This window comes from Abramis brama (genome assembly GCF_963993115.1).
Source record: "Abramis brama genome assembly, chromosome: 9".
NCBI classification, from domain to species: domain Eukaryota; kingdom Metazoa; phylum Chordata; class Actinopteri; order Cypriniformes; family Leuciscidae; genus Abramis; species Abramis brama.
The window spans coordinates 26,685,488-26,705,956 of NC_139971.1; the positions used below are offsets into that span (position 1 = coordinate 26,685,488).

General features: G+C 36.0%; 1 protein-coding gene across 2 annotated transcripts in view; it reads left to right on the forward strand.

Annotated features, from left to right (window-relative positions):
- Positions 1 to 20,469, forward strand: part of kcp (kielin cysteine rich BMP regulator) — a 50,275-nt gene that overhangs the window by 11,962 nt on the left and 17,844 nt on the right. The window contains exons 4-34 of one of the 2 annotated variants that reach the window (XM_084123864.1): positions 134 to 333; positions 2,864 to 3,038; positions 6,042 to 6,118; positions 6,301 to 6,397; positions 6,521 to 6,603; positions 7,694 to 7,787; positions 7,904 to 7,977; positions 8,072 to 8,251; positions 9,097 to 9,190; positions 9,296 to 9,378; positions 9,486 to 9,579; positions 9,899 to 9,981; positions 10,163 to 10,248; positions 10,345 to 10,435; positions 10,526 to 10,625; positions 10,746 to 10,831; positions 11,503 to 11,599; positions 11,943 to 12,176; positions 13,156 to 13,329; positions 14,071 to 14,153; positions 14,686 to 14,779; positions 15,009 to 15,200; positions 15,398 to 15,568; positions 15,650 to 15,826; positions 16,769 to 16,851; positions 17,384 to 17,477; positions 17,707 to 17,898; positions 18,096 to 18,266; positions 18,348 to 18,524; positions 19,422 to 19,592; positions 19,784 to 19,960. In XM_084123864.1, coding sequence (XP_083979990.1) covers positions 134 to 333; positions 2,864 to 3,038; positions 6,042 to 6,118; positions 6,301 to 6,397; positions 6,521 to 6,603; positions 7,694 to 7,787; positions 7,904 to 7,977; positions 8,072 to 8,251; positions 9,097 to 9,190; positions 9,296 to 9,378; positions 9,486 to 9,579; positions 9,899 to 9,981; positions 10,163 to 10,248; positions 10,345 to 10,435; positions 10,526 to 10,625; positions 10,746 to 10,831; positions 11,503 to 11,599; positions 11,943 to 12,176; positions 13,156 to 13,329; positions 14,071 to 14,153; positions 14,686 to 14,779; positions 15,009 to 15,200; positions 15,398 to 15,568; positions 15,650 to 15,826; positions 16,769 to 16,851; positions 17,384 to 17,477; positions 17,707 to 17,898; positions 18,096 to 18,266; positions 18,348 to 18,524; positions 19,422 to 19,592; positions 19,784 to 19,960 — 3,984 coding nt within the window. The remainder of the gene's footprint in view (positions 1 to 133; positions 334 to 2,863; positions 3,039 to 6,041; positions 6,119 to 6,300; positions 6,398 to 6,520; positions 6,604 to 7,693; positions 7,788 to 7,903; positions 7,978 to 8,071; positions 8,252 to 9,096; positions 9,191 to 9,295; positions 9,379 to 9,485; positions 9,580 to 9,898; positions 9,982 to 10,162; positions 10,249 to 10,344; positions 10,436 to 10,525; positions 10,626 to 10,745; positions 10,832 to 11,502; positions 11,600 to 11,942; positions 12,177 to 13,155; positions 13,330 to 14,070; positions 14,154 to 14,685; positions 14,780 to 15,008; positions 15,201 to 15,397; positions 15,569 to 15,649; positions 15,827 to 16,768; positions 16,852 to 17,383; positions 17,478 to 17,706; positions 17,899 to 18,095; positions 18,267 to 18,347; positions 18,525 to 19,421; positions 19,593 to 19,783; positions 19,961 to 20,469) is intronic. The other variant, XM_084123865.1, reaches the window with a different exon arrangement.

The window sequence follows — 20,469 nt, forward strand, 5'->3', positions numbered from 1 at the left end:
ACATATTCAAATATGTCTAAACTATCTAGGAGAAAAAACATGGGCTCTTTTTTTATTTATTAAAGCCCAGCACAATATATTCTTCTTTTATAATGTGTGTTTGCATTTGCGGTTGTGTGTGTGATTATTACAGACTCCATTCCTGACACAGTCCAACCCACCAGTCCCACCGTATCAACAATCTCGGACCTGGATATGATGAATGACCAGCCAAACCGTGGAGATGAAATAGCATTAAGTTCAAGATACCACAGTGAATCAGACTTGCGTTTAGGCCAACTGGAGAACAACCTGCATAGCATCAAGACCTTGCTGGACATGCTAAAGAAACAGGTACATTGAGAATGTATTGTGTCTGCACTTAGAAGGTGTGCAGGTGTGCTTTTTTAGACAAAAAAGGACTAAGAAGTACCATAGTACTATCATTGTTATTTTGTGCCTGTACTATGACCATGACCATACCATGGTTTTGAATAAAGGATATGTACCATGATAGTACTGTGGTATATTTATTTATTAATTCATAGTATATATATATAAATAAATAAAGGTAGTGTTGTTATCGTTTACTAAAACTATTACATTTAATTAAAATAAATCTGAAATAAAATTTGATTAAATATTTAAATTAAAATGTTAAAATGCTGCCTTGCCTTAGCAACTAACTGAAATAAGTACTTAAATTAACTGAAATTAAACAAAAATGGAAATAAAATAAATGAAAACTATGTCGAGAAAAACTAATACTAATAAAAATTACAAAAGCACACAACAAAATGGCTAAAGATTTTACTAAAATTATGTAAACTGAAAATATAAAAATAAAAGCGAATTAAAAATATTAATAACAAAACTATAATAATATATATATATACAGTGGGGAGAACAAGTATTTGATACACTGCCGATTTTGCAAGTTTTCTCCACTCATTACCTGTATTAACTGCACCTGTTTGAACTCGTTACCTGTATAAAAGACACCTGTCCACACACTCAATCAAACAGACTCCAACCTCGCCACAATGGCCAAGACCAGAGCTGTGTAAGGACATCAGGGATAAAATTGTAGACCTGCACAAGGCTGGGATGGGCTACAGGACAACAGTCAAGCAGCTTGGTGAGAAGGCAACAACTGTTGGCGCAATTATTAGAAAATGGAAGAAGTTCAAGATGACGGTCAATCTCCCTCGGTCTGGGGCACCAGCAAGATCTCACCTCGTGGGGCATCAATGATCATGAGGAAGGTGAGGGATCAGCCCAGAACTACACGGCAGGACCTGGTCAATGACCTGAAGAGAGCTGGGACCACAGTCTCAAAGAAAACCATTAGTAACACACTACGCCGTCATGGATTAAAATCCTGCAGCGCACGCAAGGTCCCCCTGCTCAAGCCAGCGCATGTCCAGGCCCGTCTGAAGTTTGCCAATGACCATCTGGATGATCCAGAGGAGGAATGGGAGAAGGTCATGTGGTCTGATGAGACAAACATAGAGCTTTTTAGTCTAAACTCCACTCGCCGTGTTTGGAGGAAGAAGAAGGATGAGTACAACTGTAATGATAAACAGGACGGAAGCAATAGCAAGTGCAATGATGTTTATTAACAATGGTTCACTCAGGAAACTCAGAATAGTCAGATGCATATATACAGAACTCAGCGTAGACAGGCAGTCACTCCGAGAGAGAGGGTCAGACCAGGAACACAGACAGCAGGAGAGCGTGACGCAGGGACTGAGACGGACGATCCTAAGGTGACTGAAGATGATGACGGTGAACCAGAGGTAAGAACGGGAGTGAAGCAATCCGGTATCCGAAAAACAGGAACAGGCACGAACACGGGAAGCTTCAACAACGATCTGACAAACGAGACGAAAGACAGGGCATTAAATAGGCTGGTGAGATGACATTCAGCTGCCGCTGATCACTGATAATCAGCGGTAACGCCCACATAAAACAATCAGCGTAACGAGACACCACACACACAAACACACAAGACTAGAATGAGACAGTGGATCTACCAACCGTGACAACAACCCCAAGAACACCATCCCAACCGTGAAGCATGGAGGTGGAAACATCATTCTTTGGGGATGCTTTTCTACAAAGGGGACAGGACGACTGCACCGTATTGAGGGGAGGATGGATGAGGCCATGTATCACGAGATCTTGGCCAACAACCTCCTTCCCTCAGTAAGAGCATTGAAGATGGGTCGTGGCTGGGTCTTCCAGCATGACAACGACCCGAAACACACAGCCAGGGCAACTAAGGAGTGGCTCCGTAAGAAGCATCTCAAGGTCCTGGAGTGGCCTAGCCAGTCTCCAGACCTGAACCCAATAGAAAATCTTTGGAGGGAGCTGAAAGTCTGTATTGCCCAGCAACAGCCCCGAAACCTGAAGGATCTGGAGAAGGTCTGTGTGGAGGAGTGGGCCAAAATCCCTGCTGCAGTGTGTGCAAACCTGGTCAAGAACTACAGGAAACGTATGATCTCTGTAATTGCAAACAAAGGTTTCTATGCCAAATATTAAGTTCTGCTTTTCTGATGTATCAAATACTAATGTCATGCAATAAAATGCAAATTAATTACTTAAAAATCATACAATGTGATTTTCTGGATTTTTGGATTTTTAGATTCCGTCACTCATAGTTGAAGAGTACCTATGATAAAAATTACAGACTTCTACATGCTTTGTAAATGGGAAAACCTGCAAAATCGGCAGTGTATCAAATACTTGTTCTCCCCACTGTATATATATAATACTGAAATAGCGCTGTATCAAACTGCGTCTGATACCATCATTTTACCATGACACAACCAAGTGATATTATACACACAATTTCTTTTCAATCAATTTTCTGTGTATGTAGAACACTGACCTGCAGACAAAGGTTGAGTACTTGGAAACGTGTGAATGTACCAAAAAACTCACACGAAAGTGCGTTTATGAAGGACGTCAGGTGGATGAGGGACATCGCTGGTCTCCTGACAGCCGCACCGTCTGTTCCTGCACCAATGGCCACATTCAATGTGACCGTTTAAGTGGTGAGTAATCTAACATCCATTAAATCACCATTACGAATCAAAACACAAAATAATTCATTATGTCATATGCATTAACCATCTAATCTGCGTTAATCAGCAAGCCAATAATCAAACCGTAGAGCAGAGAAATTTACATGAAAACCACAAATTAACATAATGAACCACAAACTATAACTTCTATCTCAGTTTGTTTATTCTTCAAGTAGAGTGGTTTTCCCTAAAGTCCTGTAATCACTTAGAAAGGGGGGTGTGAGTGTTTTTTGTTTATGCATCTACAGTATTTGTAATGACAGTGGTTCAAAACTTATTTGCACTGCTGCACCCTTGTAAAACTAATATACAGTACAAATATCAAATCAACATATTCTGTTTTGCTTTTATGGTCTGTTGTAGGACAGTTTTTGACATTTTCATTTTTGACACAGACAGGTGTGATAATTTACTCACAGAGTGTGTTTACTTATCACACATGCTATGTGCAGATTTATTTTCCCTCTCTCTTCTATATTTCTTTCCTGTTCTCGCTCTGTCAAACTGGATCTGAACGTTCAGACGGTGTGAACTAGTTTACAGAATCCAACAGCTTCATCTCTTTCTCTTCCTTTTCTCTCTCTTGTTTACTGAAAGTGTGATCATCCTTAAAGTTAATGGTAATATCATTTTTATAACACCCATATTTATAAATACATTGTAAATTGCTGTGGCTTATAGGCCTAATAATAATGATAATGATAATTATATATATTTGATATGCGTATATCATTAATATTGTCATGGTCACCAGTTAGAGTGCCCTGCATATCCAGACCATTGTCATTCTGTCCTGGACTACACATCCCATAACTCTCTGCCTGGACTCATCATGCTTTGTTTTCAGCTGTTGATCATTAGCTTGTTAATTCACCCTATATAAGCCATTTTCACCCTATATAAGCTGTTTCTCAAGTCCAAGAACGCAAAGAACAAACTTGCTTTCTCTTTGAGACCGGTCTTGCCAGGCGGCCTTGAAAGAACGAACTCGGAAGGACGCAAGAGAACACAGAACGCATCTTTATGAGAATTGAGATGTGCTGCGATCTTGCTGCTTAACTGACCATCTCGGCAAATAGCGATTCATGACCAAAGCGCAATAAATACAACACAACATCACAAACAAATGTCACAACCTATTAAACATTTCTTTCATATTATTATAGACATTGTTTTCATAGTTTATATCTTTTTTATTTTACCGTGTGTATTTATGAGTAGCCTATGTGTTACCTATGTTTTGTCAATGTTAAGATTCTTTTTTAATATGCCAATAAAAATACTGCCGCTTTCTTAAGGTCTTTATCACTTTATTAAAATGAAGCAAAAGAGACCGACAAATGTAAACTTTCACGAGCTGTCACGTATTTCGAGCTTGCAACGGGAATCTCTTAAGTGAGAACGAGAAGTTTAAAGCTTACAGCCTTCCGTACGTCGACTGCCCGCAGCGTCTTCTAGGATTTTTAACGGTTCGATTCTCTCAAGTCTGCATTTGATGCATCCTCGATATCAAGGACACATCCGGGCACTTCATGCGTCCTCTGTACTTGCGTTCTTAAGTATTGGAATTGAACTTCGACGGTTGATGATGATGACGTAGTACGAGAACACAAGATCACTGAAGAACACATATTGAGAAACAGCCCATGAGTCACTCAGTCACTCTTTGCGAAGTCTTGTATGTTTAATGTTCCACTGCAATTCTGAGCCCTTGTATCCTGGTTCCCCGTGTTAAGGTTTTGATTTCTGCCCGTCCTTGGATTTCCCTGTTTGCCTGTGTTCTTGTGCCCTGTTACTGTTTGGATTATCCTTTCAATAAACTACTGCGTTCGGATCCTCAACCCATGTGTCTCAGAGCGGTACGTGCCAGAAGACTTCACCATGAATGGCAGAATGAACCAGGCTTATATAGGCAGGGACTGAGAACCAGCTGAAGACAATCATGAATGATGAGACCGGGCAGTGAGTTATGGGAAATGTAGTCCTTGACTGACTGGAAATAGTCTGGGGTAGAGTGCCCTTTGGGATCAAGGGTACTCCAGCTGGTGATCATGATAAGTAAGATATTAAAAATAATAACAATAATTGTAATAAAATTAATGTCTGTGTGTGTGTGTGTGTGTGTGTGTGTGTGTGTGTATATATATATGGTAACACTTTACAATAAGGTTCATTAGTTAACTACATTAGTTAACATTAACTAATAATGAACTGCACTTATACAGCATTTGTTCATCTTTGTTAATGTTAATTTCAACATTTACTAATACTTTATTAAAATCTTGTTAACATTAGGTAATGCACTGTGAACTAACATGAACAAACAATGAACAGCTTTATTTTCATTAACTAACATTAACAAAGATTAACAAAAACAGTAGTAAATGTATTGCTCATTGTTAGTTCATGTTAGTTAATACATTTACTAATGTTTAATAAAGGAACCTTATTGTAAAGTGTTACCATATATATATATATATATAATGATATTAAAGCATATTTTGCTTTAATCAAAAGAAGAACATCTTGCCATCTGTACAAAGGCATTACATAATCAATATCAGTAATATGCTTATTAGATTAATATAATATTGCATTTTTCTTCTGACTTTACGTCAATAAAGTTTTTCATTTTTCAGAATCCTTAGTTCTGTTTATATACATTTTGAAATTTGATTTTGAATTAAGGAAGTTTGAGTTTGGTCTCAAACTTTTCAACCCCACTTTATATATCATTGAACTCATTGAACTGCTGTTAAAACTCATTTTCAGACATCAGATGTCTGGAGCAGTCTGGAAAGTCTATCATGAATACACACAGACATCTTATAGAGTTCATACTGTAGATAAGATTTGATCTTATGTGGGCAGGAAATATGTGGTTCATTTCAAATGATTATCTCAGGAGGTTTCATAGGGGTTTCGTTCCACCACAACAAACTGTGTGTGTATGTCTCTGATTGGTGAATGCAGAATGCAGCTTTCATGGCAATATCTATAGTAACGGCGATGTCTTCAGCCCAGACGACTGCAACCGGTGTACATGTGAGGTATGAAATCTAAAAGATTTAGTCTTTGATCTTCTTTTAGTCTTTTAAATGTTTTATTTTGCTTCTCCCACACTGGCATCTCTTGTGCCATTTTGATATTGTGTGTGTGTGTGTGTGTGTGTGTGTGTGTGTGTGTGTGTGTGTGTGTGTGTGTGTGTGTGTATGTGTGTGTGTGTTTATAGCATGGAAGAGTAGAATGCGAAATGAATCCATGTTCACCACATTCCTGTGAGGAACCGTCTCTTCCTCAGACACCATGCTACCATGAATATCAAACAAGTACCCACGTTGCATCTCCACATAAAATACCCACACTGTACTTTCATGTGTACCAAAGAATGAGGTTGAACGTGCATTTGCTTCATACATGTGTATTTGTTTTTTCTTCGTGTTAATCTCTAGAATGTACACATGAAGGTGAAATCCATGAGAACGGTGATGTGTTTGTATCGAGATCCAACCCTTGCCTCAAGTGCACCTGCTTTGTGAGTCTACTGTGTGTGTGTGTGCATGTGTTTGTTTATATGATTTATGAGGACACAAATTTGTGAAGACAGTCCTCAATTAAAATGGCTTAAAAAACATACTAAACAATGTGTTATTAAAAATGTAAAAATTAAGAAAGTTTTCTGTGATGGGTAGGGTTAGGAAAAGTGGATAAGTGTTTTTACATTGCTTCAACTCAAAATAAGTTAATTTGTCAAACTTAGTCTTTTTTACAAGTTATACAAGATTCATCAATTTTTTCTTTCCGTTTAATGTAATTTAAGTTGAAACACCCAAGTTGATTGTACTCTGATTGTACACTGAAAAATGTACAGTGTGTGGAATGTCCTCATATTGATAGGCGCACCAGCATGTGTCTGTGTATTTGCTCTCCTTGTGAAGATGAAATATAATTTGAATTTAAAATTGAATTTGAATTAAAAGTAAACTGCACTACAAAACCTGTAAAAAGTATACAGACTTTTAAATACTTTGTATGAGTGTAAACGTTAAAAAAGGTTCAATGGTAAAACTAAAATAGCAAAAGACATTTCAATGATTAAGTTTTGGAGATGCTCCTGCAATAAAAATGGTATGTTAAGTTTTTCAGTGAAATATTTGAATGTAATGGTAGCGGTTCAACATTTAATAAAATTAAAGTTAAAAATATCAATGCTTATATGTAAAACTATTCGCAACATCTGATAAAAGAGTGTATATGCTGTAAATGTTCTTACTGGCTTCAAACAAGAGACTTTAAAAGTTTCTGTTTATAAAAAGTTTCTATAACCAAATGCTATTTTATACCGCAAATATTTCTTGAATTTTGTTATGCATGTTTCAGGGTTATTATATTTAACTAAAACAAAAATTGTTATCTGAAATTAAAATAGATGCCAGCTGCCTAGGCAACATTTCTCATTTGCGTTTAGTTTAATTTGAAGTACTAAAATAAAAATGAAATAAACTAAAACTAATACATAAACATGAATAAAAACTATATGTCAGGTGTGGGTGTTGTAGAGAATGCGGAACAGAATTAAGCCGAGGAATTAATGCGCTATGCATTATGCATGTGTTTATTTGCAGAACAGTCAGGTGTCATGTAATCGCATTGAGTGTCCGCCCACCCCGTGTTCCAACCCCTACATGAGACGTGGGGAGTGTTGCCCTACCTGCTCTGGTACACGCTCACAAGCACTTTTGAGCTCTTTATTTGAGCTCTATCATTTCTCTGTGACTCTAATGGTTCTGGAACCGCTTACACAGAAATTTGCGTGCCTATTATGTCCTTTGCAGCATGTGATGTGGGCGGTCGGCCGTACAACGACTCTTTCAGCACCATCGATGGCTGCCAGATCTGTACATGTCAGGTGCTTCTCTCTCACTTGTTACAAGCATAAAGTATTACATGTTAGTGGATGAAATGACTGTATTGTTTGCTGTGTTTTGTATTTTGCTCATCAGGGTGGGAATCAGGCGTGTGTTGATGTGCAACAGTGTCCTCAGACATGTCAAGATGGTGTGAAGCCACCGTTTGGCTCCTGCTGCAAAGATTGTTCCCGCTGTTACTTTGAGGGGCAAGTTGTCCTAGACGGCGTCTCTCTTCAAGTCAGCCGTGACCCCTGCAAACACTGTGTGTGCAATGTAAGGCTGTGAGATGACAATGTGCATTTCTGTTTCGTCCTTGTTGGGATTCATCAACCACATAGTAACAATTAGACATTAAACGTTAGGATATTGTAATTATTATTTAAAAGAAATGTATATTTTATATTATGAAAGTGCTTGTATTAATGAACTATTTATTTAGAATTTAGTAGACATAACTTTTTGACTGTCTGATACATTTTCCTGCTCTCTTTTACACTTTTTCTCCCTCACAGACTACTTTAAATGTAATGTGCTTATTGATTTACATTATATATTCTTACTTATTATGAAAAGTAATATGGTTAACACTTAATTAGTGTTACTTAAATGTTTTCTGTAAAATGTAGGCCTGTATGTAAGTTTGCAAAAAATAAGTTTAGCATTTTTCGCAAAATTAATGTAAAAATCAAACAAATTGAAACAAGTACTTTATGTTACTTTACTCATTACTTTCGCAAATGTAATTTTGTTATATTTAATGAAATTTGATTACATTACAAGTGTTTATTATTTTTACTGGTTTTTTTTTACTTTAAGTTTTTCTTGTAATTTTTATATTTTATTTCAATCTTTTCAGTTTAATATTTCATATATTTTGTTTTAGTTACCAATAACAGCACTGTACATAACACACGTTACTTGTTATGCATTACCCTTAATGTTGGCCAAAAAGATTACGTATTTCACTTCTAAACACATCTTGCATAGAGTATATATTCTAAAATTCACTACTATATCCTCTACAGTGGTACTTTTGGTCATTTTCTGTGTATTTTTGAAATCAGCATTAATTAAGGAGGTTGTGTGTGTGTGTGTGTGTGTGTTTTTTTTTCATGTAGGCAGGGAATATAGAATGTTACACCCAGTCGTGTCCTACACTTCCTTGTCCTTTGGTGGAGACTGTAGGTGGGCAGTGCTGTCCCAGGTGTCGAAGTAAGTGTGATTTGAGCTTTTTGTACATTTTTGTACATTTTAATGACATGCAACTTGCTCAGACACGCTCATACTCATCAAAAAAGTATTTTGTTTGATATAAAGGTTGTGTCCAGAACAATGTGTGGCACCTGCACGGTTCTCAGTGGAACCATCCTGATGACCCCTGCACGACCTGTACATGCACGGTGGGTCATCACCTGTTATTGATTATATAGCTTGTTTTCTTAATGTATTGCATATCTCATGGGCTATCAGTGTTTTAGTCTCTCTCTCTCTCTCTCTCTCTCTCTAGGAGGGTCAGGCTCAGTGTGAGCGTGAACACTGTCATGTCCCCTGTACAAAACCAGCCTCTGCTCCCCCCGGATCCTGCTGTCCTGTCTGTGACGGTGTGTCCAAACTTTTAAAAATGACTTGTCACTATACTTTTAAATCACTCTAAATCAGAACATTTGAGAGCATGCAATCAAATTGATATATATTGCTTGTCTTATTGTGACTGATTCATTTGTTGACATTTTTCCAAGAAAAAGATGTTTGTTACAATTGAACAATGCCATGATAGGTCTATTAACTACAAACATTTATTGACAGGCTATGGCTGTATTTCTTCAGATAGAAGAAATCTGTCTATTAAATGGCTACTTATACTTCACATGAGTTTGATATATTTACATATATTTCTATACATACATATTTTTCTCACAGGTTGTAATGTGGATGGAAGGGACATCCCGAATGGGATGGATTTTCCGCCAAGATCCCAGTGTGAGGGCAGATGTACATGTGTGGTAAGCTGCATAAGAACTGAGTTGAATAAGAGATATTTCATTTTATTTAATTTTAAAGTGTATACCTTGAATGCAGTGTAAATGACTTCGAATAAAAGCGCCAAATGTTGTAAACTGGTTTGGATTAAATGGTTTTCCAAAAAAAAAAAAAGCATTCTAGCAGAAGATATTTTTCTTTCAGAATGGGAATATTAATTGCGTTCGGGATCCTTGCCCACCGACTCCCTGTTATAATCCAGTGAAGAGACAAGGAGAATGTTGTGAACGGTATTAATAACATTTTTTCTTAACAATTTTGGCTAAAGTAGTAAACGAGGCGGGCATCTTAAAGGAAACACATCTTATTAATCAATTTGTGTTCAGATGTGAGGAGTGCAGATATGAGGATATTGTATACACAGACAGCCAAAGATTCGTATCCAGAGAGGATCCGTGCTTGAATTGTCAATGCTCGGTGAGTGTTTTCACTTTAGGTAAAAGTGTTTACTAAATGTATGAACATTTGAATGTATTTGTATGTGAATGTGTCTATCTTGTGATACAGGGTGGGCAAGTGTCATGTGAATCTACAAGATCTTCATGTCCGCCTCCCAGTTGCACGCACCCAGCAAATTCACACGGCCAGTGCTGCCCTGCTTGTCACAGTAAAGAAGACAAACACAAGCATCTCTTTCCTCCTCTACTTCTCTAACATGCAACATAATATCAAAGTGGTCCTGGCTTCCAAACACATAAGTAAAAAAATTATTTTTACTGTGTTTCAGTGTGTGATTATGAAGGAAGGATTTACGAAAATGGAGAAGAGTTCAGGCCTCCTGGTGGTGGTCCATGCCTTCAGTGTACATGCAAGGTGAAACACACACACACTTACTTAGAGTGAAAAGAGCTATTCTGAATCCAGCTTACACCAATGTTAATCTCTTCAATGAAATTATTGTTGATGGAAATGTTTGATTTTGACAATGTTTTTTCAAAGTAATTAAAGACATAGCCTACTGTTGATAAAATGGTGTTTTTGTTAAATGTTGATACATGCTAAAATTATTATATAAAATGTTTTAAGTATTTGGTTTAATCTTTTTGTGTCAAATAAAATGTTGACTAAAAATTTACTGCAATATTTGGCTAAAATTGATGAATGTGATGACACAATATTGAGTAAATTTAAAGAATATTTATGTCAAAAGACAACAACTATGACTTAAACAAAAAACTTAAACTTATGTTTAAAAAGTAAACACACACACACACACACACACACACACACACACACACACACAAAAAAGTACCATAGAAGTAGCCCATGTGACTCATGCACTATATTCCAAAATCATCTGAAGCCATATGATGGTTTTATGTGAGGAAAAGGGCAAAATTTAGGTTGTTATCTGCTTTGAATATCATTTGCATATGTGCATATTCAAACAGCACACACATCAAATATCAAAACACATCAAATATCATGCTAGGTCTGAAGGCATTGAAGCCATTGATTCTTGTGTGTGTGTTTTTTTGTTAAAGGCTGGTAACGTGAGATGTCACCAGGAAAGATGCCCATCTTTGAATTGTGCACTTACCACTATCCCTTCTCCTAACATCTGCTGCCCAGTGTGCAGAGGTAAGACACTGATTCAAAGGTTTGGGGTCGGAAAGATATTAATTTTCTGCAAATTAGCATATTAGAATGATTTCAGAAGGATCATGTGACACTGAAGAGTAATGATGCACTGAAGAGAAATTCAGCTTTGCATCACAGGAATAAATTACATTTTAAAATATATTCAAATAGAAAAGTTATTTCAAATTGTAATAATATTTCACAATGTTACTTTTTTTTTACTGTATTTTTTATCAAATAAATGCAGCCACGGAGAGCATAAGATACTTCCTTTAAAAACATAAAAAAATCTTACCAACTTCGAACTTTTAAAAGTTTACGTGTGTTCATTCTGTGTTTGTAGGATGTATGTGGAATGGCATTCAGTATGAGGAAGGAGCCACATGGAGTGAAGCTGGCCAAATATGTTCTTGTGTGGGGGGGCAGGCTAAATGTGGTCCACACTGTGCACCGCAACCGACCTCCACTACACGTAACTGTGCACCGCAACCGACCCCTACTACACGTAACTGTGCACCGCAACCGACCCCTACTACACGTAACTGTGCACTGCCAATGGCCCCCACCATACCTACAGGTAAGAGAGAGAAGAAAAGACTAGAATTTAAAGGCCTACATAGTTGTCTACATAGGCCGCTACATTTTAAGGCAGCATACAAAGTAAAAGATAGAAAGTAAATGATTTGAATACAAATCTGACCAAAATATAGTTAAAAAAAATGCTGAATATATTTTGTAAACAGGCTGGCTTAAGGAAATATATTTTTTCCAAATTTATCTTCAAATATTAAAATATACTACAACTAAAAAAAGAAAAAATATTATAATCAGTTTTATATTATACAGTATATTTCTAAATATATTTTTATTGTCCTAACTATAATTTAAAAATAAATATTTTTCATTCATCAAAAATTGTAAAGATTGGAAATGTATATATGTGGAATTATAAGTATTTAAAAAAATATATATTTTTAGCAAAAAAAAGTATTAGCAATTTTTTTGGACCAATATAGTAGAATTTGAAATATATTTGAAAATAAATCTGAAAATGTATCTGCATATATTTTAAAATACATTTAGCATTAATTCAACATATTAAGATTAGAAATGTACATATGAGGAAATATAAGTAATTAAAAATGATATAATATATATATATATATATATATTTCTTTTTTTATTTATTTTTTTAGCAATATTTTTGTATAATTAAAATGTGTATCATTTGAAATAGATTTTGAAATATATCTGAAAACATGTGCATTTTAATTAGATTGAACTAATTTTCTCTGGACAATTCTTAATACTGAATAAAACAGGTATATCTAAAGTAGCATTTTGCTTGAAAGTTTTCACTGCAATAAACTCATTGCCATGCTTTCTGGGATTTCCTGGGGCTGGTTGCATAAACATAGCTATTATGTTAAGACATAATAGCTAAGACATATTTTGTTAAGACATAAATTATGGTAATATTCTCAGATAACTTGATCTTAGTGTGCACACTAACAGTTATTGTCTCCTCTTGCCATTTTCTTCCCATTTTCTTCGAGTGTGTGAATATGATAACCGCATCATTACTAATGGAGATACATTTCCAAATCCTCGGAATCCATGTGAGGATTGTCTTTGCACTGATGGACGTGTGGAGTGTGGGAATCGCGAGTGTCCAAGGCCGGACTGCAACTATCCTCGGCCGGGGACGTGCTGCCAAAACAACTGCAATGGTGAGAGCCTTAAACATCAAAATTGCATTAGAACAAATTTGGTTTCACAAATTAACTTTTTTTTTCTTTCTTTTTTTACCCTAATGAATGCACATTTAGATAACTTATGTCTTACGAATAAAATTAAATCAACATATGCTAATATGTATGTTATGTATAATTAAGCCTAGAATTGAATATTAATTCATAAGGGGCACATTTGCCCCCTATATTTTTCTTTTTGAGGGCATTTTTGTCATTGTGGAAACCCTCTTAATTTCTAACCCTAAATATAAATAGACACAAATTAGAGTATACAGCTAACAGAATGTGGCAAGCTTAGATCATTTGGTCTTGAAAGAATTTAATGAGAAATGCTTGAGACATTGAGACAAACAATGGAATTTTCTATGTGTGCATTTGAATAGTCTCGAATTTCTCTCCATTCAATGACATTTCTGTTTAGGAGAAATAAAACTCGGTTACACTTTATTTTAAGGTGTCATTGTTACAGTGTAATTATATATTTAAGTACTGAGTAATATTAAGCAACTACATGTACTTACTATAGGGTTAGGGTAGGATTAGGGTTTGGTTGAGGGTTAGTTGCATATAATTATGCATAATTTACTGTTATTACTATGGTAAGTACATGTAACAAATGTAACAAGGACACTATAAAATAAAGTGTTACCTAAAACTCTTTCCTGTAAGCATGTATGCAAACCAGTCACTTATAAAGCTCCTCTCCCTTTCCTTCAGGATGTAGATATGGAGGTAAAGAGTATCCAAATGGAATGGAATTTCCACATCAAGAAGACAAATGCAGGACGTGCCGTTGCACCGTAAGTGTCTCTTTCTCATACGCTACCATTCAAATGTTTGGGATTGTGAGAAAGAAATCATCAAGGCTGCATTTATTTTATGAAATATTATTACATTATTAATTTATTTATAGATTATACATGTATTTTATGAAATATTATTACATTTTAAAAGAACTGTATTCTAAGTTAATATATTTTCAAATGTAATTTATTCCTGTGATGTAAAGCTGAATTTTCAGCATCATTACTCCAGTCTTCAGTGTCACATGATCCTTCAGAAATCATTCTAATATGCTGATTTGCTGCTCAATGAATATTTCTAATTATCAATGTTGAAATGAGTTGTGCTGCTTAAGATTTTTGTGGAAAATGTTCAGGATTTTTGATGAATAGAATGTTCAAAATCTTTTGTAAAATTATTGTTGTTTTTACAGTGATTTTTGATCAATATAATACATCCTTGCTGAATAAAAGTATTATATAACTTTTGAACGGTAGTGTCCACACATCCACACAAACGTGTTGTGTATCTGTGTGTGTTTGTCTGTAGAATGGTAACGTCCAGTGTCTGATGAAGCGATGTCCAGCGGTGCAATGTGCTGATTCGTTTGTTCCACCAGGAGAGTGTTGCCGCCAGTGTCCAGGTCACACTTCTGCTCTTATACCACAATTACGTCATGCCTGAATCACCTTAATTACAAGATAACAATTTGAAGATTGTACTCTAAGCTGTTCACATGCTAGTTACTATTCAGCAACTCAAAATTACCCTAATTCTAACATTGATGTGACATCATTACACCCCCCTATATGTCCATAAAAGTGTTTTTTTTTTGAGTGGATGTAGATGTAAATGTGTTTATCTCATTCCAGAACCTCCAGCACACCCTGCTGACTGCAATGTTGAAGGACAGCATTACAGACACGGGCAGCAGTTCCACCATCCCACTGACAGCTGTCAAATATGCATCTGCACCGATGGGACAATGAAATGCCGGCACAAGCCTTGCCCCTCTGCCGTCTGCTCTCACCCCATAATTCAAGAGTGCTGTCGCACATGTGATGGTATTTCATCAACAACTGATATGTAGAGAGCAGTATTTATATTTACATATGTGTATATGTACAGTACCGTACAAAAGTTTGTGGTCAGTAAAAAAATATTTTTAAGAAATGAATAGTTTTTGATTGATCAAACTTCTGAACGGTACCATCAAATATATCAATCACATATATGTCTGTGTCTGTCTTTGGTTTTGCAGGTTGTCTGTATAATAGCAGGGAACACACTAACGGTGCTACATTTGAGGATCCATCAGACCCATGCAGGACGTGTGTTTGTCGTGATGGGACTGTGACCTGTGACCGTAATCACTGTCCCCATAGTGACTGTCCTTTCCCTATACAGGGCAGGTGCTGCCCACAATGTGATGGTATGTGTTTGAGTACACTTATACACATTCATGTGAAGATTTGCGTGATGTACAAGAATTTATTTTTTTCTTCTTCTTCAGGCTGCATGTATGTTGGCGTGGAGTACCGGAACGGTCAGCAGTTTGCAGACCCTTCTGATCCCTGCCGTCGTTGCCTGTGCACGAATGGTCACGTGACCTGCGATACGGCGCAATGCCCAAATCCAGGATGTAGGTACCCCACCAAGAGGGCGGACCAGTGTTGTCCTGTGTGTGAAGGTACCGTATCACACTGTCTAAATACAAAGTGCACTTTCAGCAGAATTTAAATTTTACAGTAATTCTCTTCTGATAAAAATTAGAACAAAGTATTGATGACTCCCCTTACGAAAAATACGTTTATTCAAGGGTTCTATTAGTATACTTCTTTTCAACTAAAAATAAGAAAGTATGATTTCAGTCTACATTTTATATACTTCTCAAAAATATACTTTATTTACTTCTCAGAAATATACTTAAAATTATACTGAGAGAAAAGTCCAAGTATATTTGGCCTGTACTTGAACTCAATCTTTTGATCGAGATATACTTAAAAGTACAATTAAGTATTCAAAGTATACTTGGCTTGTAGTTGTGTTAACTCTTTTGATCGAGTAGCCTATTACATTTTTTTTTACATAGTTTTTCATATACAGTCTTATGAAACTTACATTGTTTGAAATGACATGCCGGCGCAGGCCCTGCCCCTCTGCCGTCTGCTCTCACCCCATAATTCAAGAGTGCTGTCGCACATGTGATGGTATTTCATCAACAACTGATATGTAGAGAGCAGTATTTATATTTACATATGTGTATATGTACAGTACCGTACAAAAGTTTCAAGTCAAGTCAAGTATGTTTTATTGTCAGTTCTTCCACATGTACAGTACATACATACAGAGAATCGAAATTTCATTACTCTCAGACCCATGGTGCATACAGATAACATTAACAGTAAAGCCTAAAAATCTAGATAAAATATAAAATACAACTATCTTGTATTTTCTATCTTGTATTAAGTTTGGGGTCAGTATAATTATGCATAATTTACTGTTATTACTATGGTAAGTACATGTAACAAATGTAACAAGGACACTATAAAATAAAGTGTTACCTAAAACTCTTTCCTGTAAGCATGTATGCAAACCAGTCACTTATAAAGCTCCTCTCCCTTTCCTTCAGGATGTAGATATGGAGGTAAAGAGTATCCAAATGGAATGGAATTTCCACATCAAGAAGACAAATGCAGGACGTGCCGTTGCACCGTAAGTGTCTCTTTCTCATACGCTACCATTCAAATGTTTGGGATTGTGAGAAAGAAATCATCAAGGCTGCATTTATTTTATGAAATATTATTACATTATTAATTTATTTATAGATTATACATGTATTTTATGAAATATTATTACATTTTAAAAGAACTGTATTCTAAGTTAATATATTTTCAAATGTAATTTATTCCTGTGATGTAAAGCTGAATTTTCAGCATCATTACTCCAGTCTTCAGTGTCACATGATCCTTCAGAAATCATTCTAATATGCTGATTTGCTGCTCAATGAATATTTCTTATTATCAATGTTGAAATGAGTTGTGCTGCTTAAGATTTTTGTGGAAAATGTTCAGGATTTTTGATGAATAGAATGTTCAAAATCTTTTGTAAAATTATTGTTGTTTTTACAGTGATTTTTGATCAATATAATACATCCTTGCTGAATAAAAGTATTATATAACTTTTGAACGGTAGTGTCCACACATCCACACAAACGTGTTGTGTATCTGTGTGTGTTTGTCTGTAGAATGGTAACGTCCAGTGTCTGATGAAGCGATGTCCAGCGGTGCAATGTGCTGATTCGTTTGTTCCACCAGGAGAGTGTTGCCGCCAGTGTCCAGGTCACACTTCTGCTCTTATACCACAATTACGTCATGCCTGAATCACCTTAATTACAAGATAACAATTTGAAGATTGTACTCTAAGCTGTTCACATGCTAGTTACTATTCAGCAACTCAAAATTACCCTAATTCTAACATTGATGTGACATCATTACACCCCCCTATATGTCCATAAAAATGTTTTTTTTTTGAGTGGATGTAGATGTAAATGTGTTTATCTCATTCCAGAACCTCCAGCACACCCTGCTGACTGCAATGTTGAAGGACAGCATTACAGACACGGGCAGCAGTTCCACCATCCCACTGACAGCTGTCAAATATGCATCTGCACCGATGGGACAATGAAATGCCGGCACAAGCCTTGCCCCTCTGCCGTCTGCTCTCACCCCATAATTCAAGAGTGCTGTCGCACATGTGATGGTATTTCATCAACAACTGATATGTAGAGAGCAGTATTTATATTTACATATGTGTATATGTACAGTACCGTACAAAAGTTTGTGGTCAGTAAAAAAATATTTTTAAGAAATGAATAGTTTTTGATTGATCAAACTTCTGAACGGTACCATCAAATATATCAATCACATATATGTCTGTGTCTGTCTTTGGTTTTGCAGGTTGTCTGTATAATAGCAGGGAACACACTAACGGTGCTACATTTGAGGATCCATCAGACACATGCAGGACGTGTGTTTGTCGTGATGGGACTGTGACCTGTGACCGTAATCACTGTCCCCATAGTGACTGTCCTTTCCCTATACAGGGCAGGTGCTGCCCACAATGTGATGGTATGTGTTTGAGTACACTTATACACATTCATGTGAAGATTTGCGTGATGTACAAGAATTTATTTTTTTCTTCTTCTTCAGGCTGCATGTATGTTGGCGTGGAGTACCCGAACGGTCAGCAGTTTGCAGACCCTTCTGATCCCTGCCGTCGTTGCCTGTGCACGAATGGTCACGTGACCTGCGATACGGCGCAATGCCCAAATCCAGGATGTAGGTACCCCACCAAGAGGGCGGACCAGTGTTGTCCTGTGTGTGAAGGTACCGTATCACACTGTCTAAATACAAAGTGCACTTTCAGCAGAATTTAAATTTTACAGTAATTCTCTTCTGATAAAAATTAGAACAAAGTATTGATGACTCCCCTTACGAAAAATACGTTTATTCAAGGGTTCTATTAGTATACTTCTTTTCAACTAAAAATAAGAAAGTATGATTTCAGTCTACATTTTATATACTTCTCAAAAATATACTTTATTTACTTCTCAGAAATATACTTAAAATTATACTGAGAGAAAAGTATAAGTATATTTGGCCTGTACTTGAACTCAATCTTTTGATCGAGATATACTTAAAAGTACAATTAAGTATTCAAAGTATACTTGGCTTGTAGTTGTGTTAACTCTTTTGATCGCGTAGCCTATTACATTTTTTTACATAGTTTTTCATATACAGTCTTATGAAACTTACATTGTTTGAAATGACATGCCGGCGCAGGCCCTGCCCCTCTGCCGCCTGCTCTCACCCCATAATTCAAGAGTGCTGTCGCACATGTGATGGTATTTCATCAACAACTGATATGTAGAGCAGTATTTATATTTACATATGTGTATATGTACAGTACCGTACAAAAGTTTCAAGTCAAGTCAAGTATGTTTTATTGTCAGTTCTTCCACATGTACAGTACATACATACAGAGAATTGAAATTTCATTACTCTCAGACCCATGGTGCATACAGATAACATTAACAGTAAAGCCTAAAAATCTAGATAAAATATAAAATACAACTATCTTGTATTTTCTATCTTGTATTAAGTTTGGGGTCAGTAAAAAAATATTTTTTAAGAAATGAATAGTTTTTGATTGATCAAACTTCTGAATGGTATTATCAAATATATCAATCACATATATGTCTGTGTCTGTCTTTGGTTTTGCAGGTTGTCTGTATAATAGCAGGGAACACACTAACGGTGCTACATTTGAGGATCCATCAGACCCATGCAGGACGTGTGTTTGTCGTGATGGGACTGTGACCTGTGACCGTAATCACTGTCCCCATAGTGACTGTCTTTTCCCTATACAGGGGAGGTGCTGCCCGCAATGTGATGGTATGTGTTTGAGTACACTTATACACATTCATGTGAAGATTTGCGTGATGTACAAGAATTTAGTATTATTATTGTCTGTTTAAGTGTCTTATAAATATATATATATATATATATATATATAATATATAATTGATTTGATATTATTATTATCATTATTATTATTATGAGTTGTATTTTTTCTTCTTCTTCAGGCTGCATGTATGTTGGCGTGGAGTACCGGAACGGTCAGCAGTTTGCAGACCCTTCTGATCCCTGCCGTCGTTGCCTGTGCACGAATGGTCACGTGACCTGCGATACGGCGCAATGCCCAAATCCAGGATGTAGGTACCCCACCAAGAGGGCGGACCAGTGTTGTCCTGTGTGTGAAGGTACCGTATCACACTGTCTAAATACAAAGTGCACTTTCAGCAGAATTTAAATTTTACAGTAATTCTCTTCTGATAAAAATTAGAACAAAGTATTGATGACTCCCCTTACAAAAAGAAGTTTATTCAAGTGTTCTATTAGTATACTTCTTTTCAACTAAAAAGAAGAAAGCATACTTTCAGTCTACATTTTATATACTTCTCAAAAATATACTTTATGTACTTCTCAGAAATATACTTAATTACACTTAAGTGTACTTGACTTATACTGAGAGAAAAGTCCAAGTATATTTGGCCTATACTTGTACTCAATCTTTTGATTGAGATATACTTAAAAGTTTAATTATTCAAAGTATACTTGGCTTGTTGTTGTGTTAACTCTTTTGAATAGCCTATTAAATATACTTTTTTTTACTTAGTTTTTCATATACAGTCTTATGAAACTTACATTGTTTGAAAATATTGATTAAAATATTGATATAAACAGATATGTTTCTAATTCTGCGTATCTG